This window comes from Lagopus leucura, unplaced genomic scaffold (genome assembly GCF_019238085.1).
Source record: "Lagopus leucura isolate 7727_CA_CO unplaced genomic scaffold, USGS_WTPT01 Super-Scaffold_100015, whole genome shotgun sequence".
NCBI classification, from domain to species: Eukaryota; Metazoa; Chordata; class Aves; order Galliformes; family Phasianidae; genus Lagopus; species Lagopus leucura.
Window position 1 is genome coordinate 8,136,255 of NW_024962269.1, and position 27,432 is coordinate 8,163,686.

The 27,432-nt window shown below is 41.2% G+C and overlaps 2 protein-coding genes across 6 annotated transcripts; one reads left to right on the forward strand and one right to left on the reverse strand.

Moving 5' to 3' along the window:
- Positions 1-90: 90 nt before the first annotated feature.
- Positions 91-7,226, forward strand: USP50 (ubiquitin specific peptidase 50). Its single transcript, XM_042876087.1, has 5 exons — positions 91-536; positions 1,308-2,597; positions 4,576-4,637; positions 5,046-5,112; positions 5,226-7,226. The coding sequence occupies exons 2-5, from the start codon at positions 2,478-2,480 to the stop codon at positions 5,394-5,396; spliced, it is 420 nt and encodes a 139-aa protein (XP_042732021.1). The 5' UTR covers positions 91-536; positions 1,308-2,477; the 3' UTR covers positions 5,397-7,226.
- On the reverse strand, positions 5,236-27,432 carry USP8 (ubiquitin specific peptidase 8). 5 transcript variants are annotated; one of them, XM_042875667.1, is made up of 20 exons: positions 27,349-27,432; positions 21,139-21,292; positions 20,604-20,748; positions 19,912-19,997; positions 18,608-18,752; positions 18,206-18,263; positions 17,338-17,476; positions 16,873-17,035; positions 15,913-16,057; positions 15,532-15,752; positions 13,858-14,436; positions 12,592-12,681; positions 11,889-11,969; positions 11,252-11,514; positions 10,473-10,685; positions 9,891-10,101; positions 9,472-9,708; positions 8,697-8,839; positions 8,181-8,313; positions 5,236-7,978 (listed from the first exon to the last, which is right to left on the reverse strand). In XM_042875667.1, exons 2-20 carry the CDS (start codon positions 21,240-21,242, stop codon positions 7,793-7,795), a joined length of 3,342 nt encoding a protein of 1,113 aa, XP_042731601.1. In that variant the 5' UTR covers positions 21,243-21,292; positions 27,349-27,432; the 3' UTR covers positions 5,236-7,792. The 5 variants fall into 5 exon arrangements, with proteins under 5 accessions (XP_042731601.1, XP_042731600.1, XP_042731596.1 ...); XM_042875666.1 differs by having other exon boundaries at positions 17,338-17,479; XM_042875662.1 differs by having other exon boundaries at positions 17,338-17,482.

Below are 27,432 nucleotides of genomic sequence, written 5' to 3' on the forward strand. Positions count from 1 at the left end.
TGTTGTGAGGTGATAGGCTTCTGTTCAAGGCAGGAATTACACAGCATACAATGCATTAATGAGGCTAGTTCTTAAAATCGAGAAGGATTTCTGGAGGAGACCAAAAGGGTAAATAAGGTCAGGGAACGCGTGTATGACTTGGAGTGGTTAACTGGTTAACTGTGCATGTTTTTGTACATCTTCCTGCCATGAGTGCCAGCTTACTGAGAATACAGCTAGAATTACATGAGAAACCTCAATGTAAACCGAGGAGAAAACAATGGAAACTTTTACATACAATCTTCTCTTTTGTGCTAACAGAGAACAGTTGTAAAGGAAGGCATTGGAAAAATGTGGTGGCAAAGAAGTGTTGGTTTGAAGAGGTATCCTAACCCTCAGGAAAATATTCATGTCGTGTTCATGTTGTGTTTTCCAAAAGTAGGCTGTAGGACCATGTGGGTTCGGCTGAGAACATCGAGCGTCTTTAAATCTTACCAACCTTGATGTGGATTTCCATGTTATGCTATTTGAAGAATGTCTTCCATAAATGGAAATTGGTAAGCTATGTTCTTCTCCTTGTTAGATATCTTAGATTCCCTACCACAAACCTCAGGATAATTTCACTGGTAGAAAAACCCACTGAATTAAACTGATTATGATGTACTTAATGCTGGTGTTACTTGGTTATGTAATCTCTGCTTTTGGAAAGATCTCTTATTATTATTCTCTTTTTACAATTAATGCTTTTCAAGGTCTTGATTTGCATTCCACCAACAGTAGGAATAAGCACAAGAATTATGTTTGTTAGGATTTCATTACAAATTCTATTCTAGCTGCATGACAATTGTTACAGGTTAAATTTATCTTGCAGTTTCCCAGCAGTGGTTTCAGAAAGCATTTTCTTTTTCAGTGTTGTCCTCAGCCTGTGTATGACCACAGTACTTGCTGTTCAAGACATTTCCCTGCTCTTGATCATTTTCCCTCTGTAACACACAAGTAATACACAACAAGTAGAAGCTGAAAAAGCTGATTAGTTTGTAGTATCATTGATTCCTCTTATACAGCTCTGGGAACAATTACTCATTTCCTCCTCCTATCTATTTTTCTTAGTTTGTTGTACAGCACTGCATTTCTTTCTGTTGCTCTAAACAGTTCCCTGTGCTCACGCTTGTCATTAATGGAGGGAGATTCAGATGAAATTCCTTCATACCAACCATGGTGGAGCAGAACTGAAGTGCATCAGCTTACTCTGTAAAATACTGCACGTGTGTGCACTCATGCTAAGATTTTGGGGGTTGTAACTTATTTTTGTGTATTTGCTTTTTTAGAGCCAGGGATGAGAATGTTGGTACGGTGACGGGAGCTTGCCAAGAAGATCAAGGGGCAAGTTCCTGACGTGGGGACTCCTGATGGCAGGAAGGAAGAAGGGTAAGCTATGTAGGCATATAGAGCTAATTGCTTTTTCATTACTGAATTTGAACTCTCATCATTATTTAACCATATAGAAGTGTAAATATATATCTGTATGTCTAGTTGCACTACTACCATAACTACTGCTAATACACAAAAAGTCTAGACAGTGCTTTTCCATGTTAGACTGGATATTAGGAAGATACTAGCAATAAATTCTTTACTGTGAGGATGGTTACACACAGATTGCCCAGCAAGGTCCTGGATGCCCCCTCCCTGGTAGCATTCAAAGCCAGGCTGGGTGGAGCTTTGAGCAACCTGGTCTAAGGGAGGCCTACAGCAGGGGGTCGAACTGGATAATCTTAAAGGTCTCTTCCAACCCAAACCATTCTATGATTCTTGGATGATTCTGTGTTTGTGCCGTGCTGCTATGCTGTTGTTTGTGCTTAGTGTAAGGTACAGGTGGTTCTATTAGTTGTAGCAGAAGTGGAAGCAAAAGTGCGGCCGTTGCTGAAGGGTGTTGTAGAGTAGAAAGACCAGGGAAAGTGGCCTTTTGGGCAGCAGCTGGAAAACTTCTGGCAGGAAGCTTTGACATCAAGGCATGGCAGTGATTGTTTTCTGAGACTGAAACTTCTGAAGTTTCCCTTTCACAAGATGTGCAGCAAGTGGCAGCCTTCTCTCAGAGTCTGCACAAAAACAGAATTAACTAAGAACAGAGGCATCTCTTTCAAGTTATGGTAGGCAGCTGGAAGCTTCCCTCCTGCCCTTGCTGCAATTGAGCAGCAGATCTCTTGTTGCAAACTTTGACTGGAATTTTGTATCTTGTGGTGGTTTTTGTTTGTTTGTTTGTTTTGTCATTCTCCAGCCTCTGCCATAGCCATAGCTCGGCCCTTCCATATGCTTGGATAAAAAGTCTGACTTCTGCCATCTCCCATTGACGTCAGTTAGTATGGTCTTCTCTTGAGTCCACATGAGAAAATATGATATTTCTTCTAAGTAGGTCTGACTTACTATTTGTATTCTGTGCTTACTGTGCCCCAGTAAGAAGGTGTTGTGCTGCAGGAGGAGGAGGCTTCTAGCGCTGTGGAATGAGATTTCTGAGCAGCAGCTGTGCCAGGGGCTCATGGGGCAACCCCTGCTGTGTGAATGCAATTCTGCAGTGCCTCTGCAGAGTGTCACTGCTCATAGAGTATTTCCTCTCAGGAGAATAAGAAGCAGCCCTGCACAAATAAGGTGATCCACACTACTGTTATTTTTCTCTCCTTCCAAATGCTACATGTTGCAATGAGGACGCTGGAGGCAGCCACCTGCCAGCTCCCCACCCGCAGGCATGTGGCCGCAGCTAGGTTTTGTCCTTCCTCCCACGTCACCTCCAGCACGTCCCCTGCTCCTCATCCACTTCCCCTTTCTGTCAGCAGTGACCTGCATTGTCAGCAGGCAGAACTGCCTTTATTTGGAACTTCCTGTTCCAAATGGCTGGAAGTCCCAGACCAGAGCCAAACTTTTCTGACACTTCTGTGCTACTGAGGAGACTTGGTCCTGTTTGGGGATGCTGCCAGAGCACCTTCACCTCTCACTGCTGTTTCCTTCACCCACCGTCCCTCATATCATCAGTACTCTGCCTCTGCAGATACTACCCATATGTTTCCTTGCTGAGTAGCTTAAGTGTTATGCCTAATTTATTTATTTATTTATTTATTTTTGGCCATTTTATGCTAATACCAGAAATTGTCATCGCTGTCTTCACATTTTGTTACTTTCTAGTATCTGCAGTCTCTCAAACCAAATGACAGAGGCCATCTGAAATTTGTTTGTTCTTCCCAAGGGAGAATGGCAAATCTGCAACCACCTTTGGCTGTTCTGCATCTGATGTATGGCTGAGAGAGCCCAGCTGTATTTCCCTGGGGGGTTTTTGTTCAGTCCTTGGGGAGCAGTGCCCAACTGTCAGCAAGAGGACTCAGTGGGATGTGTAGACATTCATCTGCATGCTGAATGAACTCCATGAGGCCCTAAAGAAGGTAAGAGTGCTGCTGTGATGTGTTGGAGGCTGTATGTTTCCTCTGAATTTTGTACTTGAGCACCTCACGACATAATCACCAGTTCTCCTCTTCCAAACTGCATGATATGGCTGCTAAAATTATCATTTTCCTCCTTTGTTTCATGCTCACATGTACAATAACTCACTATCTTCTAATGCCATGTCAAATTGCAGCCCCTCATCTAAATGCTAATGCTGCCTGTGCCTCTTCCCTGCCTGCCCTTTCCAGGCTTTACGTTCTTCCTTTTCATCTGCCCACAATCTTCCTCTGCCATGCCCCTGTCTGCTCTTCTCTTCCTCAGGTCCCCTGAAAAACAGCTTTGCTAGCACTTAAATCATTCCACCCACATGTCCAAAGTGTTAAATCTTACAGCAGCTTACTTGATGCTCCATATACACAGATTAAACTGAAGTAGTAGAATTTCAGCTTGTCTCAAAACTTGACTCTAAATAGCCTGCGGCCAATGGGCAGCTGCTGCATTGCAAACCCACTCTGCTCTTCCACAGAAATTAGCTCCACACTGCTCTCAGAAGATGACCTGGTAAACTGGGCAGGCACCATGGGTCCTTCACCTTGTGTTGGACTTGGCTTGGTGCTATGAAGGGAGCTGGCAGGGCAGAGACCTCCAAGCTGCTAACACCAATGTTGTAACAGTGAGGGGAAGTTAATTCCCCAAGAAGAAAACAGCTGCTGGGGTGGAAAGAAGCTTTTGTAGGGAAGGGTAGCCTTGAATCGGAAAAGACAAAAGATGAGATCAGTATTTCTTTCCAAATAACCAGAGTACTGCTAAAACCACAAAAACACCAGGATTTTGTACTGGGTTCACTGATGACCAGTTACTGCACTGCAAATGAACGTTCTCCTCCCTGCATCGCAGTAATGGCAACTTTCACCCATGAGCTGTCTCATTCAGCTGAAGTCTGGCAATAAGCAGCACTGAGCACTGCAGGTACAGCAGTACATGGAGATGTTTTCAGTGGTCCTAGCATGATACAGATCTCATTCGTTCTCAGCACCTTTTGCAGGTTAAGCCACATTAAACATTTGCTTCTCTTATGACCTTGGATCACTGAAGGAACTTCTGAAACAGCTGGCTACTTTTTCATTTGTTACTTTAATATAGCCAAGCTCCTGATGTGGAACAAAGGAAGACGCTGCAGTCAAGGCTACCACAGCTGAGGTGCCAGAGGTAGATTTGTACCTCTTTAAGTGAGAAATAACTGTGGGGTGAGCCAGGGCTGTTTCCTGGGATTTATGAGGTAAGAAGGATATTGTCAACTGCTAACCTTATGAAAAAAAAGAAGAAACAGTTCTCTGGAGTAGTTGGGCTTCACAGAACTGATTCAGAATTAACAGAACAATTAACAGAATTAATTTCCTGTTCAGCATTTGCCTGCCCTGCCACGTTAAAACACCTTCTGGTCCTCAGCTATAGCTTTGGCTGCATTACGAAGGTTTAGAAGTATGCTGTATACTGAAAGTTACAGAGGAAAAGGGGAATGGAGTCTGGCAAGAAAGGAGAGTTGACGATACAGTCCAAAACATTTAAGGGATGGTGACAAGGACACAGAGGTTTGACTTCTGTCTGCTTTTAATACCTGTGTCCATTTCTAATAGATGGAAGGATCAGACCGCAAGATCTTTGCTTTCCTTGCTGGACATCATTTGCAGGCACAGTGCGTTGGTCAGTGGATGGTAATACTCAACATTAACACAGATGTATTTCAAAACCCAGGGTAGCCATTAGACATTCTCCCCCTCCCCCAGTAAAGCCAGTTTAAGAAAACACAATAAAAGAAGTTGAATGTTATTCAAAATAGTTCAAAATTTTATTTCAAGTTTGAGTGGCAAGGCAACTACAAAAGGAAACTCTTCACTGACATCTGCTATCCACTCAGCAATATGGATCTCTCTCCATATAGTTACACATTTTTCTGCAAGAACTCAGGTACAGCTTGTGTGCTCTGATGTTGAGCTTTGCCTTTCCTACTTCTATGTGTAACACCCTGTCCCGTGTAACAGATAAAGCCTGGGTTTGTTTGGACTTAGAGCTGCCTCTGCTCCAGGCACTTAAACATCCAGCAGCTTGAAAAGCACACAAGCATACAAAAACCCCAACAAAACAACCAGCACCTCCCCACCGCTCTCAATTCAGTCTACAAATGCATCCGGTAAACTGAAGTTTCCTGAACAAAACCATCAGCACCTGAACGCCTTTTTTCATCAGGAAGTTGTACACCCTCCTGAAAAAAGGGTGCTTGGCTTCTTTTAATTGTAGTCGGAACACATGAGAGAAATGGTCCCTCTTTCCTTGACTAATCATCTACCAGTACCGTTTATATAGTTGATGTTGGAATTGTATTACTGACTACTGTCAGCCTAAATTGAGCCTATCGTGCATCCATTGAGAAATGCACAACAACAGAACCCATGTAAGTTTCATCTCCAGCCAGAGAGAGTAGTCACAGCATGTAACCAACCAGAGCAGTTAGTTAGCACCTCTCTACCCTTCTCTCTTGCCACATCCCAATTTTAAAAGCTCGTGTTCCTGGCAGCAGCCTCCTCAGCCTTTTCAGCACAAACTGATCCTGTGTGGATCCTGCCCATAAATAAGGATCAAGTGGGCTCTTCTGTCACTCTCTGCTTATAGTGACCTGTACTGGGGGCTAACAGCTGGGTTTCACATTTAATATTGCAAAATAGATAAGCATGATAGTAATCTATGAAGTGTTTCTTCGCTCTGTTTTAAAGCATTTCTTAGAATTAATGTTCCTCTCCGCAGCCCCAAAGGAGAATCTTCTCTTGCCTCCTTAAGTGCAAACAAAAAATGATTGCCAAATCTGTAAGGAGAGTTTTAACAGACTATGCTGTTTGTTACAGAACCTCTCTGGCATTCTGCAAGCACTCAGTCACCAACAGCTCACACAGCTTTGATAATCTGCAGATCACCAAGATCCAGAACTCAGTGCAGCCTGGCACAGCCGATCGCCTGTTGCACACTGTCAGGCCTTTTCTGCACCCACAAATAGCCGACAGCCACGAAAAGCCAACAGTGACTACAGAGATGCCGTTAGAACTCAAGCAGTATTAGCTACGTTTTGTTCCATCATTAAATTAGCTTTCATATTACCTCACCATCTGCTGCAGAGTTCCAGGAAATAATTCCTTGAGAGAAGTCTGGAAGCTTCCAAGTGTGCTGAGGAACACACATCCACTCCCTCTGTCTAAGCTCTGATGTTTGTTCTTCACGACAAACTTCACAGACCCCTCAAGGAGTGCAGCTGCTGAGCACGCACACGTGCTTACCTGAAGGTTCCAGCTTCTCTGTTGGTTCCGTGTGCATGTACTCAGAAGTTCGGATTGTAGGATTTAAGATTTTTGAATGCCAGTCTAATCAGAGAAGGAAAACCAACCCAATCCGGACCAGGACAATGCACAAGATTCAGCTCAAGCAGTTTCTAAACTAACTAGTTGTACACAAAGCAGCAGTCTCTTCCTCTGAAGAGCCTTTAAACTGCGCGAATGACTCAGATTGTCATTTTATAGAACCCTGACCATTACAAAACCAGCAGAGAATGAAAACAAACCCAAGCATATGTTTAACAGGATATATTTTTAAATCATTTCTTAAGGTTTTTTAATGCATGTATACATGAAAATTTATATTAAAAAAATTAAAAAGGAAAGTCTTGTTTGTTTAGAGTAACTCTGAAGTGCACAAATATTGACAAAAGCTAACAAAAAATACAGCTCTGCTTTTTTTTCCTTTTAAATAAGTAGTGTTGCAGTTACTTAAGAGCTGGCAAATTAAAGCAATCCTCTGAGTTTTAGAGTTTCTCACAAAAAGGACAACGTTTTATTATATACATAGTTCTGATGTGCAAGTATGCAATCAATATGTACACTTACATTCCTAACTGTTTACATCATTCTAGAGTATTCACAGTAGAGTCAAGCTTAAGGTTAGAAATGTGAAAAGGCCATAACAGTGAAAGAATGAAGATAAAAATCAAGATATGCCTTGGGAATTTTAGACAATTTCAACTACTTGTTAATAGAGTTCAGGTGACTAAGCTAGAATTTAATTTTGGAGCAGACTAAAAATATAGTTGTTTTTTTTCAATAAATGGTAATGCAAAGTATGCTTTTAAATGGTTTCACAGATGGCAGTATTACCACAAGCATTATTAATCACTCATTTAAGCAGTAGTTCTGACCGTAAAGAGCTTGCTTGCGGAGAAGCTGCTGCAGCCATCCCCGTAACTTTAATGACTACATCTGCCATAGCTTTGCATGTTCATTTGCCTTCCCAGAACTACTTTGCTCTTATAAAAAGAAAACCAGTTTTCTTAACCCATGTTACTTTATGTGGCCATTTCCACTGCTCGTTGTTCGTAAGAAGTGTAAAAGAGAATATATGCAGCTGAGGATTTCACAGATGATGCTGAGATCTCAGATACTTCATGGTCATCAAACTTAAACCAGCGCTGTTTGGAGGCATTTTTGCAGTAGGCGGTGTAGTGCCCTCCATCCAACCCACCGTAATGATTCTGCAAATGGCAAAAGGAGAAGAAAAAATTGATGGCTTCCGAAAGCTTCCATTTCTTACCTGGTTAAGAAAAATCAAGTAGAATATGTGATTCTAAACTAAATACTGATCGTTCATTTTAGGGCATAACTTCTTTTGGTCTCTATGGTTGCAAAGAAAGTCTTAGCACAAAGATCGCGTAACCTGAAGTGTGAATTACTTACTGATACTGAAAATAGATTGTATCTCTTCAAATTATTCTTTGGACCAATAACATACTGTGAAAGGTCAAGAGTTTCCAATGGGAAATCTACAGAGGTCTGAAGTTTTTGCTTCCATCTTCCATCATAGGAAAATCTAGAAAATTAAAAAGCATCGTTATAAGTTACAAATCACTCACAAGCTATTTAAGCACACGTGTTAAGCCATGTGCGAGTTTTCCCTGTTTTTAACCCAGGCTTGGTGTCATCTAAAAATTAAACTGTTTCACAAACAGCTTATGCTCACACATGTGCTTCTGAGCACAAATGAGAAGAAATAGCTTGTAGAAGTGCTTTGTGAACAACAGCCCAGTAAATCAGACATCAGGTGAAAATGCAGTTCTTGTGTCAATGCAGTGGAAATACAACTGGAACTTTCTCCAATTAAAAATAGTGAATGGCTGCACTAGAACAACCAAACTTCATCAAATCCTGGTCATTTCATACCAATTCATTTCCACCAATCATTATTTCACTCACCGTTTCAGGTGCACAAGAAGCACAGGTGGTAATTTCCAAATTTCTATTTTTTTCAAAGAATCCCTTCGAGTTTTGCAATGGCTGCAGTAAAATCTGTTGTTATCGGTGAGCTTTTCCTCTTTGGAGAACAATCTAAGGCATTCCTTAACAAGAGAACACACAAGTATGGATTGTGAAGGATGGCTATTTAAGATAACGGAATCAAAATGCTTATTTCCTGTTTGCTTGTTAACTTGTAGCATCTTGCTTGTTATCTGCATGCCACATTTCACACAGGTGATGAAAATGGAATTAAATCCACCTGTGAAAGTTTTACTGCATGTATTATTTATTTGCCAGATCTTCAGAGCATGCCTACAATATTTAAAGGAAAAAACAACACAAAACATTTATAGTGTGACCAACAAGAGCAAATACTAGATGTCTTTTCTGACTCTGTGATTTTGATATTTCCATCCTGCTTGTGTTTTAAAATACTTATGATCTTGTTTTTTTAATTCAGAAGAATTAAACAGTAACAGACTGAGATCTGTTCACGTTTCAGGTTGGTGTAAATTAAGCTGGAATGCTGAAAACTCCTTTGACAAGAGGCTGAGCACAGAATTACAGAATGGTCAGGGTTGAAAGGCATCTCTGGAGGCTATCAGAGCCACTCCTGCTGGTTGTCCAGGACCACATCCCTGTCCAACAAGGGAGACTGCACAACCTCTCTGGGCAGGGTCATAACAAAGTCAAGGAGAAATGTTTTTAATATTTGTCTCTAGTGTCGGCTTACCTGCAGTGTGCATTTACTGGTGGATGCAAGTGGTAAGGACAAATACATGAAAGCCTCAAAGGTTCGGGACTTCTTGTGACATGTGAGACACTGCACTGTTGATTTGAACTGGCCTTGGAAGAGTGCCACAATAATGGATTCGTTGAGCTGTTTGTGCTTCTGCCAGGCAAGTTCTGCTGCTCTGAGGTCATCGAGATGATCGTTGTTTTCTTCCTTGTATCTCTTCCTGTTGTCAGCCTGTATAACAGATGTTGGATTACCTTAGCCATATATTAACATACATAAAAAAAAAGGAAGAACATTTAAATGATATTTAAATGTGTCAGGATAGCCATCTGCCTGAGCTCTCTTCCACAGGTTTCTTCCACTGTTGCCATCAACATTTAGCAGATGTACGACTTGTAATGCACGTATCTTACTTTATTGAGGTCTTCGTGCAAGCCGTCCATTAGAAAGAGAAGCAGCTCCTGGGAGTCTTGCTGGCTATATCCTGCAAACTGGTCATTAATCTTCCCAATTGTAATTTTGAAGTCTTTTGGACTGATATATTTATACTGTCCTGTCCACAAAGCTTTCATTATTACTCCAAACTCTTCAGCCACTTCACCTTTATGCCCCAGGAAATTGGACCTACACAATTAAACAGATCCGATAAAAACAGAAAAGCTGTCAGTCTGAGTTGAAATTTCTGCCTACTTTTACGCTGTAACTTAAATATTCAGTATTGGTTTGATGGAAGGTATTGCTATTCCCAGCTTATTATGCCAACTGTTACGTAAGTGTACTGCAATCAACCAAAGCAACCAATGCTTATCTGTGAACACACTCAGCAGAATTTAGTTCACACTGCCCAGTAAAGCCTATTCTGGCCCACGGCTGAATTCTGAGAAATCTCTGGAAAAAATCTCCAGCTCTATTAATCTGACTTTACAGTTGTTAATTAAAAAAACACTTCTTATCCCTCAGTTGTAAAAAAAAGGATGAGAATATGAGATTGTTACCTGTTAATGTCATCATGATACAAGTTTCTGTTGAAGTACTCAGCTAGGTGAGGTGCGTTGCACAGACACTGTAGTATGGAGTTCATATAGCAAGTGTTCCCTAGATTACGAAGTCCTGTAAGAGCTGGTCCCGATCCCCCAAACACAGGATTAAGGTTCCTAATCTGTGATGCAGAGAGTCTTGAAATTTCTGTTTTAGGGTAATAGACTGGTCTGCAAAGAAAGATTCATTTATTTTTTAGCAGTCTGACAGTTGACAAAACCATGCACATAATCCACCAGAACCACTTTCCTCACAGGTGGCAAAACATCCGAGTGCAAGAAGTTGCCCAAATAACATCATTTAGGGTGCTGAAGACAAGTTAATGGACCAGTGACGAACCTACATACACTGGCCTGTAATCGGGCCGAGGTATGGGCTAAATCAGCTTTTATTTATTTAAATTTATTATATAATTAACAGCTAATTCTTCACGTTTAAAAATTAAATGCACTATTTCTCAGACTGAAAGTGCCAGGACTGGCATTTAATACGGTAACACAAATGCCAATACCTAAAAAGCAATTGTCATCCAATCATACTGCAATCCCTAAAACTCATGTTAATAAATAATGACATTAACTCTCAAAGATGTCCGCCCATGCATTAGAGTCTACAAAGAAAAACTCTCTGGTATTCTTTCAAGTCTACTTAGAAAACACAGATTTCAGTGAGTTAAAGACAAAATCGTCCTATATGCTATAATTGCCCAAGCTGGGATGTAAGTTATCAAACATACTTATTTTCACGATTGACTGCAGGGGTTACAGGAATTCTTTTCTTCTCTTCCTCCTGAATGGCTTGGGTTATATCTGGGGATGAGTAGGAGCGCTTCAGCTTGGAGTGCTCCCGCTCCCGCTCAGCGGCCATCTGCGGCTTGGGTTTGCGGGTTGGTGGAGTGGCTGGAGGTGTGGACGACGGAGCCATTTCTGGTGGATACATCTCAACAGTGTTCGTTGGCGAGTGATAGTAACGAAAGGTTCCAGTGATTGGATCCAGAAACTTTGGGAGGGAAATAAAGTTTTAAAATTAGCTCAAGATCTACTATGAAGCCTGTCCATTTATGAAGTACTGCAGGAAAACACACGAGTTTCTTAAACACTGAGGAGTAGTTACTGTCCTCAATACTTAGCGGGTTCAACGCAGTGGAAAGTACCACCTTCACCAACATGCATTTAAACAGACACTCCTTAGTACTGGAGTCGGCGCATGAGCTTCCCTGGTTTCATTACAGAAAATTCAGGAAAAAATTGGAAAATAACTGCATGTGGAAACTAAAGAGACAAAAATAAAGATCTGACTTAGAAATGTGACAACTGAAAAGCATTGGGAAATTGCGGAAGCAGCTTGGTTATGACATCAAAATAGAAAGTTACCTTTACCCAACCTTCAGGCAGTCCTGGTATTATCCTCCCCATTTCTTCGCTTCGGGCTCTGATCAATGGCTCCCGCAGAGACTAATAAATACAAGAGCAATGTGAGGCACAGTTACCTACACGGAGCAGCAAGCTGCCTGTGACTTCCCCATGTAGTTGCACGATTGAACGCAAAACAGTTCAATAAGAAATCCTTCATTGTAGCTGAAAATGCAATTCACTGTAGGACATAAAGATGGCAAATAGGACTGCTATTTCATACTGCTCAACCCAGACAAAAGCCGTATGCTGACATGCTCCAAGAAAAAGACAAGACAATTCAGCTTCACAATAACCTGACTACTCCATTCCTCCCCTCGTTGAGCCACTTTGTTAGAAATATGTGTTTTTGTTAAACACACAGCAAAAATCTTTTCTTCCTTCCCAGCTAGTATGCAACAAAGTACACATGAGATGACAAATGAGTGTGGAGCACTTGTTAATGCCATCAGAAGCACGTGAAAATTTCTAATGAAAGTCTCACAAATTTTTTGCAGGCGAATATGACAAAATAAAAGAAACTCAAACAGCTATGAGCATAGCACAGCCTTTTCTTAAGATTATGACTTTGGAAATTAAAGTGAGGTAGAATTTCACATGAAATAACAATCACAAAGCATCTCCACTTGCTTGTTTTTGGCTACATGAAACACAATGTATTTACTTTAAGTCTTTCAGTATCTTGTTCAGAATCCTCTCTAAGGGGTCCTGGCTTTTGAGCTCCACTGTCTGGTTGTCCTTTAACCTCAGTTTGCTGTAAAAGATTTTGAGAGAAGGCTTTCAATTTTCATCTAGGCTGTTAGTAAAGAAGGCTGATAAAGCAAAATAGGGAAGAAGCAAAATTAAATTTTCTCATTATGTTAAATGAAGTCACTGCAGCTAGCATCACTTTTTGTATTGCTAGCCTATACAGTGATTTTTGGAATAGCCTTTGTAACTGAATGTTGTGTTATGTAAGACAGATTTACTACTTTCAAGAGCTTAGAAAATAAGTAGAGGTTCCACATGCACTACTTTCCCCATTAAAAGCTGTGGGGTTGTTACTTTGTTTTTAAATAAAGACTTTTTCCTCACTTTTGTTTGTACTTTTCACTGTGATAAAGCCTCTCCCTGAACAAGACAATGTGTAAATCCAAGATTATGAATTTATTTTATCATGGACAGTCACTTCAGGATTATGTGAAGTTGCCCTGTCAGTCAAACAAAAGTTCAAGAATGACCGTGCTGAGGATGTTTTGGCTCCTTTGAGCATTTCCATTACACAAACAATTGCTAAGGGAGAAAGAAATACCCCAGTGTATCTTGAGAAATGTTTTTGAGGACATCGGTTTCAGTAAGCTAACTTCATAAATGGTTCCTTTCTCAGGATCAGATAATTCTTTCACAACCAAAATGAAAATTTTTCATGAATTGGAGGAAAGAAGAAAACATAACCCCCAAAAAGCTGGAACTGGGCTGTTCTCAGCAAAAAAAACAATAGATTGGTGCTTACTTCACTTCCCATACTAACAAAATCCTTTACATCACTGTTCATGCAGCTGGGGGCACTATAGAGTTTGTTGTGGTAACGTGATTCTGTCCTAAGAATTTGTCACCACATTACAGCGTATGTTACTAGAGCGGCCTGACAGAAAGTGCTGCCATGGCTCCACAGCTGAAACAGGATGGCAGACTGTGAACCATCCATTCTAAACTTCATGATGTAATTTTTATGATCTTATGGAGACTCCACTCTGCCCACCTACAAGGAAGAACCAAGTTAAGCTGTCCTGCAAAACTATTTGATTCTTGGTTTCAACTTTCTCCTATGTGTTTATGTAAAAACAGCAGGCCTAAGTAAGATTCCGATACTGAGTATATTTAAAATTCACACTGATGCTATCTCACTTCAGAAGCTCTGAAATCATTCCACGCTCCGCTTTTCACTGACCTTGCTCGGGGATGCATCACCCAGTACACGTCTCTGCGTATCTGGTGTTCGAGAGCCCTTTTCTCTTCTTTCTACAGATATTTTGTCAGCCTCAACCTTTTTTGCATCAACGCTTTCTAGTTCATTTTTATTTTGCTTTTTTGCTTCTATTGCTTCCTTGCGTGCTTTTTCTTTTTCCTTCTCCTCCTGTTCTCTTTTGATCTGCTCGTCCCTCTCCTTCTGTTCCCTCTCCTCTTTGGATTGCTGTAGCTTTTCTTTGTGTTCCTTTTCTCTCTGTTCTTCCTTTGCCTTTTGCTCTTGTTCTTCCTTTTCTCGCTTGAGTCTCTCTTTTTGTTCTTCCTTCTGCCTCTCCCGCAGTTCTTTTTCTCGTTTGTTTTTCTCCATCAGGGCAGCAGTTTCTGCATGTACTCGGCTTTTTTCTTCTTCTGTCAGAACACTCTTAGCATCCAGTAACGGCTTTGTGGACCGGTCTGGGACCACGCGGCCATTCTCAATAGGCTGGCTGTCACTGGGCGTGCTTTCAGATTTTGGTTTATTATCATCGGGTATTTTTATAGAAGGCTTTTTAGAACGATCAACCTGTAACAGAAAGCAGAGAACAATTCACTACAGCTACTGGTGCTCTCTTGGCTGGACTTCTAAGTCAGATGTATGAAAGAATAAAGATCATAAAAAATTGGTATCTGCCAGACAGAGAATCAACCTTCAATTTCAGTAGATCTGGTAATTCAGGTGCTTTTTAGTAAAATCAGCTATTCATTTAACTTCCAGACACGAGGTAAGAGTCAACAGGCCCTAAAGAACCACAAGCACAGCATTAAGCACACCTTACTGCAATTTGGGTCTTTATTCTTGAGCTTCCAAAGGTGAATGTTTTAGGGCAATCAGGCAGCCTAATGTGCACATGGCTCTCAATCACATGCTCTGCCACCTAATTAGGGCAGGTGAGCCTGATGGGAAGAGATACTTAAGACTGACTTCTGCTCAAACCTAGGGGAGCAGGTTGTTTTAGTGCTGGAAGTTCTGAATGAGCAAAGGCTGGTCTAGTTCAAGGAGGAAAATACATAAGGTATTTGTTAACTGAAATCTATGTTAGAAGAGTTATCTAAAAAGGCAAAGGGGTTGGTATTTTTAGCCTTGTCTACTGAAGAAAGCAAATTATTTTAGTGCAAGGACTCTACAAAGGTGTTTTTAGAAAGTTGTGTGTTTGTGAGAAGAAGAAACAAGTCCCCATGTTTTCAGCACAAGACAAGAAGTGAAAAACCAGCTGCATGTTCTGCTGTTCAAAGGAAGATATGGTGGCTGGAAAGGAGAGCTTTGGAGTTAGCCAAGGTAAGTTATGGTTTAACTGCCCTTGTTTCATCATCTGTTTGCATTGATTAGAAAAGTTTGCTTATGGACTTTCAGAATTAATGAGCAACTGCTGACTTTTACTTTCTGCTGTGTTTATATAGAAATCCTCAGCAAAAACTCAGAAATTGCATCAAGTATATTCAGCTTCATGAGGTTCTGTGGATTATTTACTATGGCTTCACAGACTTCTAATAGTCTCTACACTGGTCGTCTTGTTTTCAAGGCTTAAACAAATACCAAGAATGTCTCCCTGTGGGTTTAGGCTTCTGCTTGTGATAGATTAACCTTGTACTAACTTTAAAAGAAAGGAGTACAGCTTACCTCAGGGATATTTCTTGTAATTGATGCTGGATTAACTACAAATGAGCTGTCGGGTTTTGGAACAGCAGCACCTTCTACACTTGGTCTGTTCAGTGATTTTAATCTCTCTTCCAAATTAGCTCCTGTTTCTTCATTTTTGACCACTTCTGTGGGAGAAGGCTTTGTAGGGGCAACAGGTGGAGCAGGGGCTGGCTCTTCTAGAGAGGGATACGTAAAATCCACTGGGATAGAAGGGAGCAAACACATGAGACAGCTCTTACGATAAAGTAATACTCAAGTTTCACCAGACCCTCAAATTAAGATTTAGAGATGTAGACCAAGACAAGGCCATCTCAAACAAGTGATATTACATACATTAGTTACAGATATCTTTGTACTCACAAGAGACAGTTACTGCTTCACTCCTGCCGTGCTGGGGTGGAGTTACTTTAGCATTTGTTGTGTACTGGGGAAAGCAAAGGAGCCAGTTTTCATAGCCTCCTTCTAGAACCAAAGGTTCATTCTGCAGTATAGTTTTGCTTTCCCACTGTAAGGAAAAAAAAAAGCTTGAAATTAAATGATCTAAACATAGTGTGGAAGCTTTTCAATCTTAACCATGTTGTTGAAATTTCTATCTCAAGTCATTAAACTTAGAGGTTACTTTTGAGACTTTTAGATAAGAATTAAACTGGCTGCAAAACCACTTTGGGGAACGGTCTGGAGAACTCCCAGCATTGAAGTTCCTGTCTCTACCTATAACAGGGCCCAAATATTTCCAACACAGACCCACTTACTACTTATTTAAGTGACAATCCTCTGTGCAGAAAAATATTTTTATTGTAACGTTTATGTCAGCATTTTATCTAAAAAGCTCCTTCAGTGATGAGGGGCACTGGTTGGGGGCATCATGTTAACTTTCTGAAAAGCCCTTCAGAGCTCAGGCTCCAACTCAGCCTCTTCCCAAGACCCTTAATATCGAAGGTTATTGAAGAACATGAAGAAGGCACAGAGGTGAGGAACTATTCTGTAAAGCAGTAAACAGGGAGAACTGCCTGAAATATGTTTGTACTTGAAGTTTACCAGCTAACTGCTGGGGAGTTGAATCATTCTGCTCTTTGCAGCGTATGCATATATTATATATATAATAATTCTAATAGTAGAATTATTTCTACTACTACAGCATAAGCAGGGGGAAGTAAAGCCTCAGCCCATACTTCTGCTACTAAAACAAGCAGTCTTTGAAAACTGAACCAAGATGCTTACCTAGAATGTCATTGTCATCCATACACTTTGTAATTATGGGTGATTTAAGACTGCCTTGTTTATTGAGATGAAATAATATAAAATATGAAACTTGCAAACCTTAAAAAGTGCATCTTTCAGACTCCGAAGAGTTGTTCCTAGCTTTAAGTCTTCTGCAGAACTAAACCAGTCCAGCAGTACAACGTAATCAAAGTGTCCTCTCTTCTTCCATGGATCTTTAGAATCCTCTGGGAGTCTGGCTTCAATCCAACTAGCAGTAACTCTGAAATGTATCAATATGCATTTAAATGACAGATGTACCAACAACACATAGAGCCATTATGCACACATTTCTGTGCTTGGATAAAATACATGCTCTCTGGATAGGTACATGCAAGAACAGAGTCCAGGTATATTTCAACAATTCATATGGATCAGGGACTCTGAAACTGAAGTGTATGAGCTGTAAAAGCATATGATCTTTCTAATGCAGAGTTAGGTTTTCTGTTTTTAAGAGACTGCAAGAAACACAGAGAAGAAGAAACAGAGAAATTAAATTTTCCATTATCATTTAACATTCCATACCCAGGACTGATAGCTTCTTCTGGGACACTGACAGATCTTGGAATACAGGACTCCTGGTAGTCCTTCAAGCTTCGAGCATCCATTATAATCAATTCAATGCTTTTGTCTGTCATCATTGCAAACAGTTTCTCAGCTGTGACTGCTCCTTGAAATACAAAAGCTGTTAGATGCTAAAAGCTACAATGTAAATGGAGATAGCTATCATCACTTCTGGAGTAATCAGGACTGCAAACAGATGACACAGAACAGAAAAGCATACAGAGTGTTAACACACATCCTTCCCACAAAGCCATGGAGCTGAGACACTGCAGACCAGATAGATTCTTTCACTACCACTACTGCAGTGATTAACAGCTAACCTGATGAATGTGACAATACTGGATGTTTGGTGATAAATTAGTTTAATTTGTCATGGTCTCATTTAACATAAGCTATATAGGCAAGCACTCGAGCTACATACTGCAGATGTTCTCTAGAGTTCTCAGCTGAAGAGGAACATTTTCACATTTCTTACAAGGAAAAAAAAGCAGAGGACTGGGATGGGCAGGGGGAATTTCTTATTTAACTTTGAAAGCTGACACGATTCAGCCTTGCCTAGATATTTTTTCATATCAGTTGAAAAGACATTTTTTGTTTGATCACTCTAGTTATTAAACTAAAAACAAAACAAACCTCAGGTCAACTTTCTAAGTACAAGAAAAGTAATGAAGATGTAAATACAGAGCTTTATCACTAAGCTGCTATTACTGAAATACAGGATAGCAAAATATTCTGACCGTGAAATAACTTTAAAGGACTGCAGCAGCAAAAGCAATAGGTGCATAGGTGTATGGAGACTTTGTTCACGCCTGTGTAAACATTATCTTACCGCTAAAACTCTCAGCCTGATCCTTTCTTTCCAGTGAGTGCTTCGTCTCACCATTGATCTGTGTAGTAAGGAGGAGAAAAAACAGTAAGTTAAGACCTAATAGTCAGAACCAAGGTGGCCAACAGACACTGATTCTCACACAGGTGGAGGGGAACTGGTCAAACCATGCCACAGGAAGAAGTAAAGAAGCTTCCTTTTGCTAGACTTAAGCAAGACTTTGAGGTTGGTAAAAACTCAACCTTTTGAGTTTTCCTTGGAAAGGCAGTGGGGAGCATAAATTAATTAAAAACATCCCACACCAAAACAATGTGGTATGATTCTGAGCCGGAGATAGCTAACAAATATCAAACAGTAGATTTAAACCATAACTGAACTAGGGAATTTGCAGATAACTTCAATTACTCTCTGGCTTTTTCCTTTGCCATCTGCTGTAGCTTCTGATGAGCTTTTGGCTGAACTCTTTCCATCATCTTTTGGCTCTTGCTTGTTCTGCAGCTCTTGTCTGTCCCTTTCTTCAAGTTTTTTCCGTACTTCAGCTTCCTCGTATCTGTGAAACAAAAGTGTGTGTTTTTTCCCCTCTCCAGTATCACATAATAAGCTAGCCTTAGTTAGTTACCACCACAATAGCCCTGGGGTGGATGGGTGAAATACCCCCAACACCCACTCCTTTCAACAAACCCCCATTTTCCTCCATGACTGCATGTCCTGTTTCTCCTGCTCTTGGGATGATTTTCTTATCCTATTCCACAGCCATTACTCTTAAGCCTTACAATTCTTTAACCTCGCAATCACTTGATGCAATAGGCTCTTCATTTCATAGAAACAGGAGTATGAACTGGTCACTTGCAGGTAAACTTCCATATACTGTAGCAGTCATACAAGGTAATTTATGTGGTTTTGCAACAGCGCAGATAATAGTAATAGTTAGAAAGTTATCTCAGTTCTCTGAACTTCCTTTTTTTGAGGAGTTGGATCAGAACTACCTGTATAGCAGCAGTCATGGTCAGTGTAAGTTGATGTTATACTTCTGTTATGTCCTCACCAGTTTCCCTGCTCTTTATTTCAAATTCAGAGACTACAGTGACATCTACGCAGGAATCGCACACACATTTTTTTGCGGATTTAAGTCTTGCATATAGGAGGTTCATTTCAGCCTTGAAAGTTAACCTCCCAGCCATTTGCCTTCCTAAGGACAACCAGAGAACTGTAAGCCACAGCTTTTAGATCAACTTCAGGCTTTTACAGTCACAACATTGTTGTGCATTCAATTATATTTAATACAACTGAGATGATGAGGTGATTCCACAAAACAAAAAGTTTGGAACTAATCTTAATGACTGAGCCAAACAGTAAGGTGTATTTGGTTCCAGGGGGCTGTGATGAAAAGGAGGAGGAAAAGGGTCCTGATCTGCCCTAGCATACATACAGTTTATCTTGCAGTTTCTTTTTGAGCTGCTAAACAAAACTGGGAAACGCTATCAATAAATCATAGCCACCAAGAATTGCAACATAACACAAACACTGGCGAGTTACTGGAATACATGATGACATAAAATAATCTATAAATGCACACTACTGTAGGTAAATTATTTAAGCTGTCAGTAATTTCAAGCACAATCCCCTACTACTATATAGCAATGAAAGCCTGAAACTGCCTGCATAGGCTCCAGGTCTATTGAACAACATCATCTGCTGTATTCACATACCTGAGTTTAAGGCTGTCTGAGAGTCTTTCAGCTTCTTCAATAGCTTTTTTTATATTTGTAGGGCCAAGAATGGAATGGAAATAATCCTAGAATTACAAGCATCAGCCCACATATTAACAGTACAGCTTAATGATGCCTACTTCTGTGCATATCAAGAATAGCTAATCTATAGAAAAACTGTATTATAAGGATGATAACGCCAACAAAAGGTACTGTTTTGAGTCAAATATTTTCCCCTCAAGCATGAGTTGGTAATTAACATTGTTCTATAGCACTAATACCAACAAGGCACTTCTGCTCAGTAAAAGATGGATCTAGTTGCAGAAGTAAAAGCAAAAATGCACATTCACGCATTTTCAGTGAAGGTGACTTGAAATGAATAAAAGAAACACATTCCACAATCCCCAAACTCCTTAGTGCTGTCTCAAAAGATGTTGGAATGGAAAAGAGAGGATTAGCTTTCCATAAAAAATATTCACACATCTATTTATGCATCTGATGTGTAAATGATAAAAGCAAACTGTAAAAGCAATTAAGAAAAAAACTTGTCAGAAGTAGGAAGGAGAAATCTCAGTGTATGTGAGGCAATTTATGTAATATCAGTGTAAGCCTTTGAATGTGTGTTAGTGTAACTTTCTGTACTTCTGGCACTTTCACTAACGCAGAAAAGGTTAGACAGAAGGCCTTTATACCTGTTGCTGCTTAAAATCAGGTCTCTTTTTAATGAAATTATAAACAGCCACATATTTCATATACAGGATATAAGCTTTTTCTTCATCTCGGTCCAATCTGCTTTCTTCTGCGGCTTTGAAAATCTTAAGGGCGCTCTGCACGTAACTGAAATCAAAGAAGAGGTGTAAGATGTGATTGTTGGCTTCTCCCCAAACACTTTTAACTGCAAGATACCATTTTAAGTGTTCACAGCCTCTGCCCACGCACTGTTTGGTTTTTACCATAATAATACAAAGACCTCACTAAACATGAATTAGAATCGCACTCCTCCAAATGATGTTTCTCCTTGCTTTAGTTTGTTCACTAGCCTCATTTAAAGTAAGTCTTCTGTACTGAAAGAGCATGCTGTGATGTGAGAAAGTATTTAGAAAAAATATTTTCCCGAATACAGAAGGAAACAATCTAACCTGCATAGGTATCAAAATTCTATTTACTATGTGCTCCTGAGGGATGTATTTTGTGTAGTTAATTCCAAGTCACTTAAAACACAGATACCTCTTTGTACTGGTCTTTTCAGGTTTTATTTCCGTCTTCTTGTTGAGATCTTTCAATGAAGTACAGAGATACAGCTCCTTAGGTACAGATGCCACAGCAGGCATGTTAATGTAGTTATTTATCTCCCTCCTTACAAGATTCTACCAATAGTTTTCTAGAAAAAAAAAGACCAATTATACTTCAGTATTTTAATACAATTACTATAGTGACCTGTATGTGGTTATTGCCTGATCTAGACCATGTTACACGAATCAACAGGAATATAAAACAATCTGGAACACATACAGTTAAAGTGTAAATTACAATTAATGATTCTAACAGTGAATTAAGCATAGGTAATCACTTACAGCTCCAACGGTTGTTCTGGTCCACCACAACCTGGTGACACGTTACTCTAATATGCTGGCACCTATGTCTTTGGCATTTAATCTACATTACTGCTTTGTAACCAGCATTTCTTATAGAAATATGCTGCTATTTAAACAAACACAAAATCTGATTCTTACTCTGGGCAATCATTTCTAGCACAAAGCATGAGTGAAAAACAATTTCAGGAGTTTTAGCAAATTATTTATTTTTTTAAGAATCATAGAATCACAAAACAGCCTGGGTGGGAAGGGACCTTACAGCCCTCAGCCCCAGTCTCTGCCATGGGCTGTGTGCCCCCAGCTCAGCTGCCCAGGGCCCACCCAGCCTGGCCTTGGGCACCTACAGCTCTGGGCAGCCCATGCCCAGGCCTCACTGCCCTCTGAGTGAAGAGCTTCTCCCTCATATCTAACCTCAGCCTCCTCTCTTTTAGTTTAATGCTATTCCCTCTTGTCTTGTCACTACCAGACTGTGTAAGAAATCACTTCCCCTGCTGCTTGCAGACACCCTTCAGGCACTGGAAGGCTGCAGTGAGGTCTCCCTGGAGCGTTCTCCCCTCCAGGCTGAAGGAGCCCAGCTCCCTCCTACACCCAAACCTTCCTTGCCAAAAGGGGAATAACGTTTAAATTGCAACTATTTAAATGTTAATCATTCATAACAGTCCTCCTATCTATTGCATGTATTATGTATTATTCATGCAAGACTGGCTGAATAGGTAACAGTATAAATTAATCCTTCTCAATTGATAGAATTATTTGAAACAATGCTAGGTAACTTGTCAAGAATACAAGCAGAAGAATAAGGAAACCAAGGAGGAAGGAAATGCTGACTTAAGAATGTTCAAACTCATCTATCCAGCAAGTTTATTCAACTCTAAAGCCAGTAAATATATTTTCAGAAACCATCTGGCCTATCTGTACCGTGAAATTTGTGCTGGATACTCATCATATGATGAACCTAACACTGACCTCTGCACACAGATGGCAATGTGACTCATTATGCCTTGATAAGACACAGGAAGGTTAAAGCAGACTGAAGTCTGCTCGAAACATCTCGGCCATGCTGTAGGTGTTGAACTCTAAGGTACAGCTGTCTTTCTGTGGCCTATGGGAAGTACTCCCAAGCAATGGATACACACTTAAGCAGAAGTGGCCAGAAGAGACTGCTAAATCTTCTCATGTGACATTCTGTGCGTAGCAGTCACAGAATCACAGAACTGCAGGGGCTGCAAGGGAGCTCAAGAAATTATGGAGTCCAACTCCTTGCTAAAGCAGGTTCCCTACAACAGGTTGCACAGATCTGTGTCCAGATAGGGCTTGAATATCTCCACAGGAGACTCCACCACCTCTCTGGGCAGCCTGATCCAGTGCTCCATCACCCTTACTGTAAATAAGTTCTGCACGTTGGTATGGAACTTCTTGTGTCCTATCACTACAAACTACTAAAAAGAGCCTGGCCTCATCCATTTGCCCCTCACCTCCCTTTAGATACATACAAACATTAATCAGATCCTCCCCTCAGTCTTCTTCTCTTCTTCAGGCTGAACAGACCCAGGTCTCTCGGCCTTCCCTCACAGGGTGATGCTCCAGGCCCTCAACCATCTTTGTGTCCCTCTGCTGGACTCCTTCCACAAGATCCATGTCTTTTTCAAACTGAGTAGCCCAGAACTGGAGTCCATGAAGTCTCATGCAGACAGTCTAACTACAATCTTTGCATGTGCTATACAGTAAGCTATTTTAGCCTTTGGGGATAGCAGGGGAAGAGGATGGGCCTTCCCATGGCATGCAGCTCTCACCAGCTGGGTAACAGTGTTTAGACACAGGTGCTGCCTGTGCTAACTTAACCAATTACAAAGCATTTGTCCAAGCTTAGAACACTTGTCAAAAATCCTTACTTAGGAGATTGCTTTGCACATCATCCTAGGAAGTAAATAATAAAAGCCTCAAATACTAATTTTAGCAGATAAAATTAATTCATCCTATATCCCATGCATCTTCGTAGGGAAGACCTACGAAGGTCACCTACCCCATATGATGTGCCTTATGCTTAGCTTTAACTTTCAGGAGGTATTTAGTTGCTGAAAACAAAGCAGACAACTAATCAGAAGTTCTGTATTCAGTAGAAATGAAACAAAGCACATCCAACTGCTAACTGAAGGACCTTCCCAATCTAAACACATTTTTTGTCTAAAGCAAAGACGCACCCATTTTTAAAATCTTGCAGGCTTACAAGGAAAGGCTTCACTTGTGCTGAGATCTTAGCTCTGCACGTCTAATCCTACCTTCAAAACACGTATTTAACTGGCAACCTCGAACTGCAAATAGACTTTTTCTTTGAAGCTCTAAGTCCTTTCTAAATATATCTTCAATGTTTGCTGTTATGTAATTGGTATTTTCTTAATCTTAAGTAGCAAAATTTGGCTGAGTTCTGTCAGAATATAACTAAATGAATCTTCCGAAAAAGATGTGAACTTAATACTACTTTGTATGAGGAAAAAACAAGACTAAGTGGAAGATGAGAGCTACTTAATGAAAGGCAGAAGATGCCTGCAATATTTCCAGCGTTGCTGACACAGCTTGATAATGCAGCTCTTCTGGAACCTCATTTCTACAAATGCAGAATGAATGGATAGGGGATACGTCTGAGCTCTGGCTGAGAACAAAAACTGATTTTCCATATTTTCCCACTCTTATTAACTAGAGTCATAACTAAAGGTTTTTAAATTGCCAAACGCAACACTAAACTTACTTTTATCTCCTCATCTGCAGAAACTTTTACACCTTTTTCAGAAGATGAGCAGCTCCCCACGGCAGCTGATGAACGAGGTATTACTCTTTGACCTCCCAAAGCACTGTAACTCATACATCACGCTGCAGTAAAATGAGTTTAGGATGGATTAGAAATAATACTTTCAGGGAGGGCAGGGGAGGAGGGAATCAAGTTCTCAACAGCCTCCTTAATGGAATTACATGCAGCATGTATCAGATGTTAATATAAGTTTTTAATTACAGCTTCTAATTCATTCTTCTCTGTGGAAGAAAAGTTAGTTCCTTAACTGACTGCTATCAGGGCTGGCTGTTCAGGCGGATCCTTAAAACTCTTCAGGCTTCTCCTGCAGTTCAATGCATGCTTGTACTTTTATGTTCTTGTTATATTATTTTTCAAAGCAGTTACCAGCCTGTGAGCTGATAGAGATTCACAAACATAAACTTTTCAATGTTGCTCAAGCTGCTGAGGACCCTAACGACAGAACCTGAATGAAAGCATTGAGACAGCCAGAGCCAGTGACCAAACGAGGCCTCCTACTCACAGTGACACTGATCCAAACCAAAGTTTGTGTAATTCTTAAAAAAAAAAAAAAAAAAAAAAAAAAAGTAGCAATAGGAAAATAATAACCAGCTGTTGCGGGGAGCATATCTGGGTCTCTTCTCCATTATTCAATACTGGGAAAAATAATGAACCAGTGGAATAGCATTCTTGATTACATAAGGCTTCTTTTCAATCGCAACGTCCATTAAAATTGTGACATAGGGTAACAACCAGGCAGTATCTTCCTGTAAGTGAAGTAGAAGATGACCTCTTAACAGCTTTTCAGCAGAAACTGCTGTTTCACCACTGTGTTTTGGGTACAATGCTGCTAGAACACAATGGTTAAAACTTAAGAGATGATGCTGGGTATTCAGCTGATCCTCAGCCTGAATCTGTTCCCACAGGGGCAAGAGGCATTGCTACCTACCTGGAGAGACACTGATCTGTGGTCAGGCACTTATTACTTAAATACATGGATTAGTACACAGGTATGCAGACAAGGGGTACCATACTTTTGTCAGTCATTCATTTTGTCAGTCATTTTGTCAGTCAGAAAACAAAAAAAAGTGTCATGGCATGGACATGAGTGCACTTTTATTGTGTTGTATAGAATATCGTATAGGATTCTATAGCATCCAGTCCCAAACTGCCCTTACTGCTTATACTCTCCAGAAGTTTTCCCAAGTATTCCTTTTACCCACTGTGGTTCTTATCTTTTTATCATACTATCATTAATTCCCATATAAGAACAGTTCTGAAGTCAAATGCTGCTGCTCTTTACCAATATTTAAGGAACTTCTATTTCACTTCTATTTAAGGAAAACTTTTCCTTGGCCTGATATTTTATGTTTCCAAAGAACTTACGATTTCAGAATCATAATCAACTCCTTCATACAAAAACATAACCTGCTGATTTTGAACCTTGGTGTTCACAGATATCAGATTCCCAACTGACCTGGTCTCTATGCTTTGTCCAGCAAAATAACTGCAAAAAGAAAGGTGTCTAAGAATAGTTAACAGCAGTGAAACACCTGGAGATTGCACCTGAACTTGGTGTAGGTGTGTTTGATCCCACTATAAGAGTTGCAATGAACGGTACTTTCTTATCTGAACTGCATGAATTTTATCAGAATGCACTCTTCCTGGGCTAGCACATATTTACTAATCTCGTTTTTGCCTTTCATTGCCCTCCACACTTACAGTCACTGCATCAACACAACACCACCACTGAGGAATGAACCCGTCATACACCATTGAGAAGTGAGAATATCTCCTTATTCAATAAGAAAACAAACCTGGATGATAAAACTGTAAATAAAACAAGGGGCTGAAGAAGCCATGACAGCTACATTTACTATTAGTCAACTCTGTGAGGAAGAGCAACCAACCTATTTCAGGTTTGCCAATTATTTTCCTTAAAAATGAAGATTAGACAAAACCACAGGTCTATTCCCAGCTGAAGCACTGGCTTGGGCCCCTCGTTCACTCTCAGGAAAGCTAAAAATAAGGCCAACATCCCAAAAATATAATGGTAATCATGTTTGGGTATGTAGGGACGGTTAGAATACTTAAAACAAGTATCTTTACATGGATGGGGAAGCATACCTCTTGGTAACAGGTTTTTCTACCTCTAATTACCATGCCTGCTTTACTACGGATGTGAGTAAGCTCTAAGTGAAATGACAACAGCAAGAGCAACACGCAGAAGCAGTTACACTGCAGGCAGCACACCATGCCGCGGACTGGGAGAAGTGCTGGTGCTCTCTGTGAGGTCTTGAACTTCCATGCAGACTACTGTGCTCCTGCAGGCCTCAGCTCTGCAATGTGGTGTGCACAGGCGGCATGGGGCATGGCACAGGGCCTGGTGAGTGTACCCGGCACCCCAACTGCCGTCCCTTGGCCGTGCCGCCCAGCAGGGTGTCACAGGGATGCCTGTGGCCTGGCGGCACAGCAGTGTGCAGGAACAGCTCCTTTTGGGGAACTGAAAGGATTTTTCAGTACATTCAGTGTTTAACTGTCGTCAATGGAGGGACGTGGGGAGGAAGACACTATGAAGTTAACTCAAAAACAGAAAAGTTTGGTTTTATATATTCAGCTTGAAAGTTCTTCACCCTGAGTAAAAACAGACGCATCTTTATGTCCTTAGATACTGAATTCCGGCCTACGAGCAGCCGGTGCCATGGCGGTGACGGAGGCTCGGCCCCGGCTCCCGCAGCGGCTCATCCCGCACCGAGGCCCGGCACGCAGCAATCCGTGACGCCGCACCGCCCTGACAGCGCCTCTCCGGCCGCCCTCCACCCTTTCCCGGCCCTTCACGCCTCGGCCGGGGGCTGCGGCCGCCCAAGGTCACCGCGGGGCTGAGTGCCGCGGCCCCCCGCCCGCTCCCGTCCCCACCGCGCCGCCCCCCGAGAGCCGCCGCTCCCCACCGCGCTCCGCACGGCAGGCCCGCGATCCCCTCCAAGGGCGCCCGCCCCTCCCGCCGCTGCCGGAGAAAGGCGCGTAGCGGTGCCCGCGGCGGCCCTGCCCAGTACTCACCGCCACGGGGACGCGCTGCCTCAGCCCGCCGGCCCGGGCCTGGCCCATGTCCGAACGCGGCTGCCGAGGAGACGCTACGCGGCC

Excerpts from the sequence above, each read along its gene's own strand:
- USP8 (XM_042875662.1), bottom strand. The coding sequence starts at position 21,242 with ATGCCTGCTGTGGCATCTGTACCTAAGGAGCTGTATCTCTGTACTTCA. Across the intron at positions 19,998-20,603 it reads CTGATTTTAAGCAGCAACAG|GATTATTTCCATTCCATTCT; the intron begins GTATAAAGGCCT and ends TTGTAATTCTAG. Across the intron at positions 12,682-13,857 it reads GTGATGCATCCCCGAGCAAG|CAAACTGAGGTTAAAGGACA; the intron begins GTCAGTGAAAAG and ends AATCTTTTACAG.
- USP50 (XM_042876087.1), top strand. The coding sequence starts at position 2,478 with ATGAGATTTCTGAGCAGCAGCTGTGCCAGGGGCTCATGGGGCAACCCC. Across the intron at positions 2,598-4,575 it reads AGTATTTCCTCTCAGGAGAA|GAAGACGCTGCAGTCAAGGC; the intron begins TAAGAAGCAGCC and ends TGTGGAACAAAG. Across the intron at positions 5,113-5,225 it reads TTTGCAGGCACAGTGCGTTG|AAGTTGAATGTTATTCAAAA; the intron begins GTCAGTGGATGG and ends ACACAATAAAAG.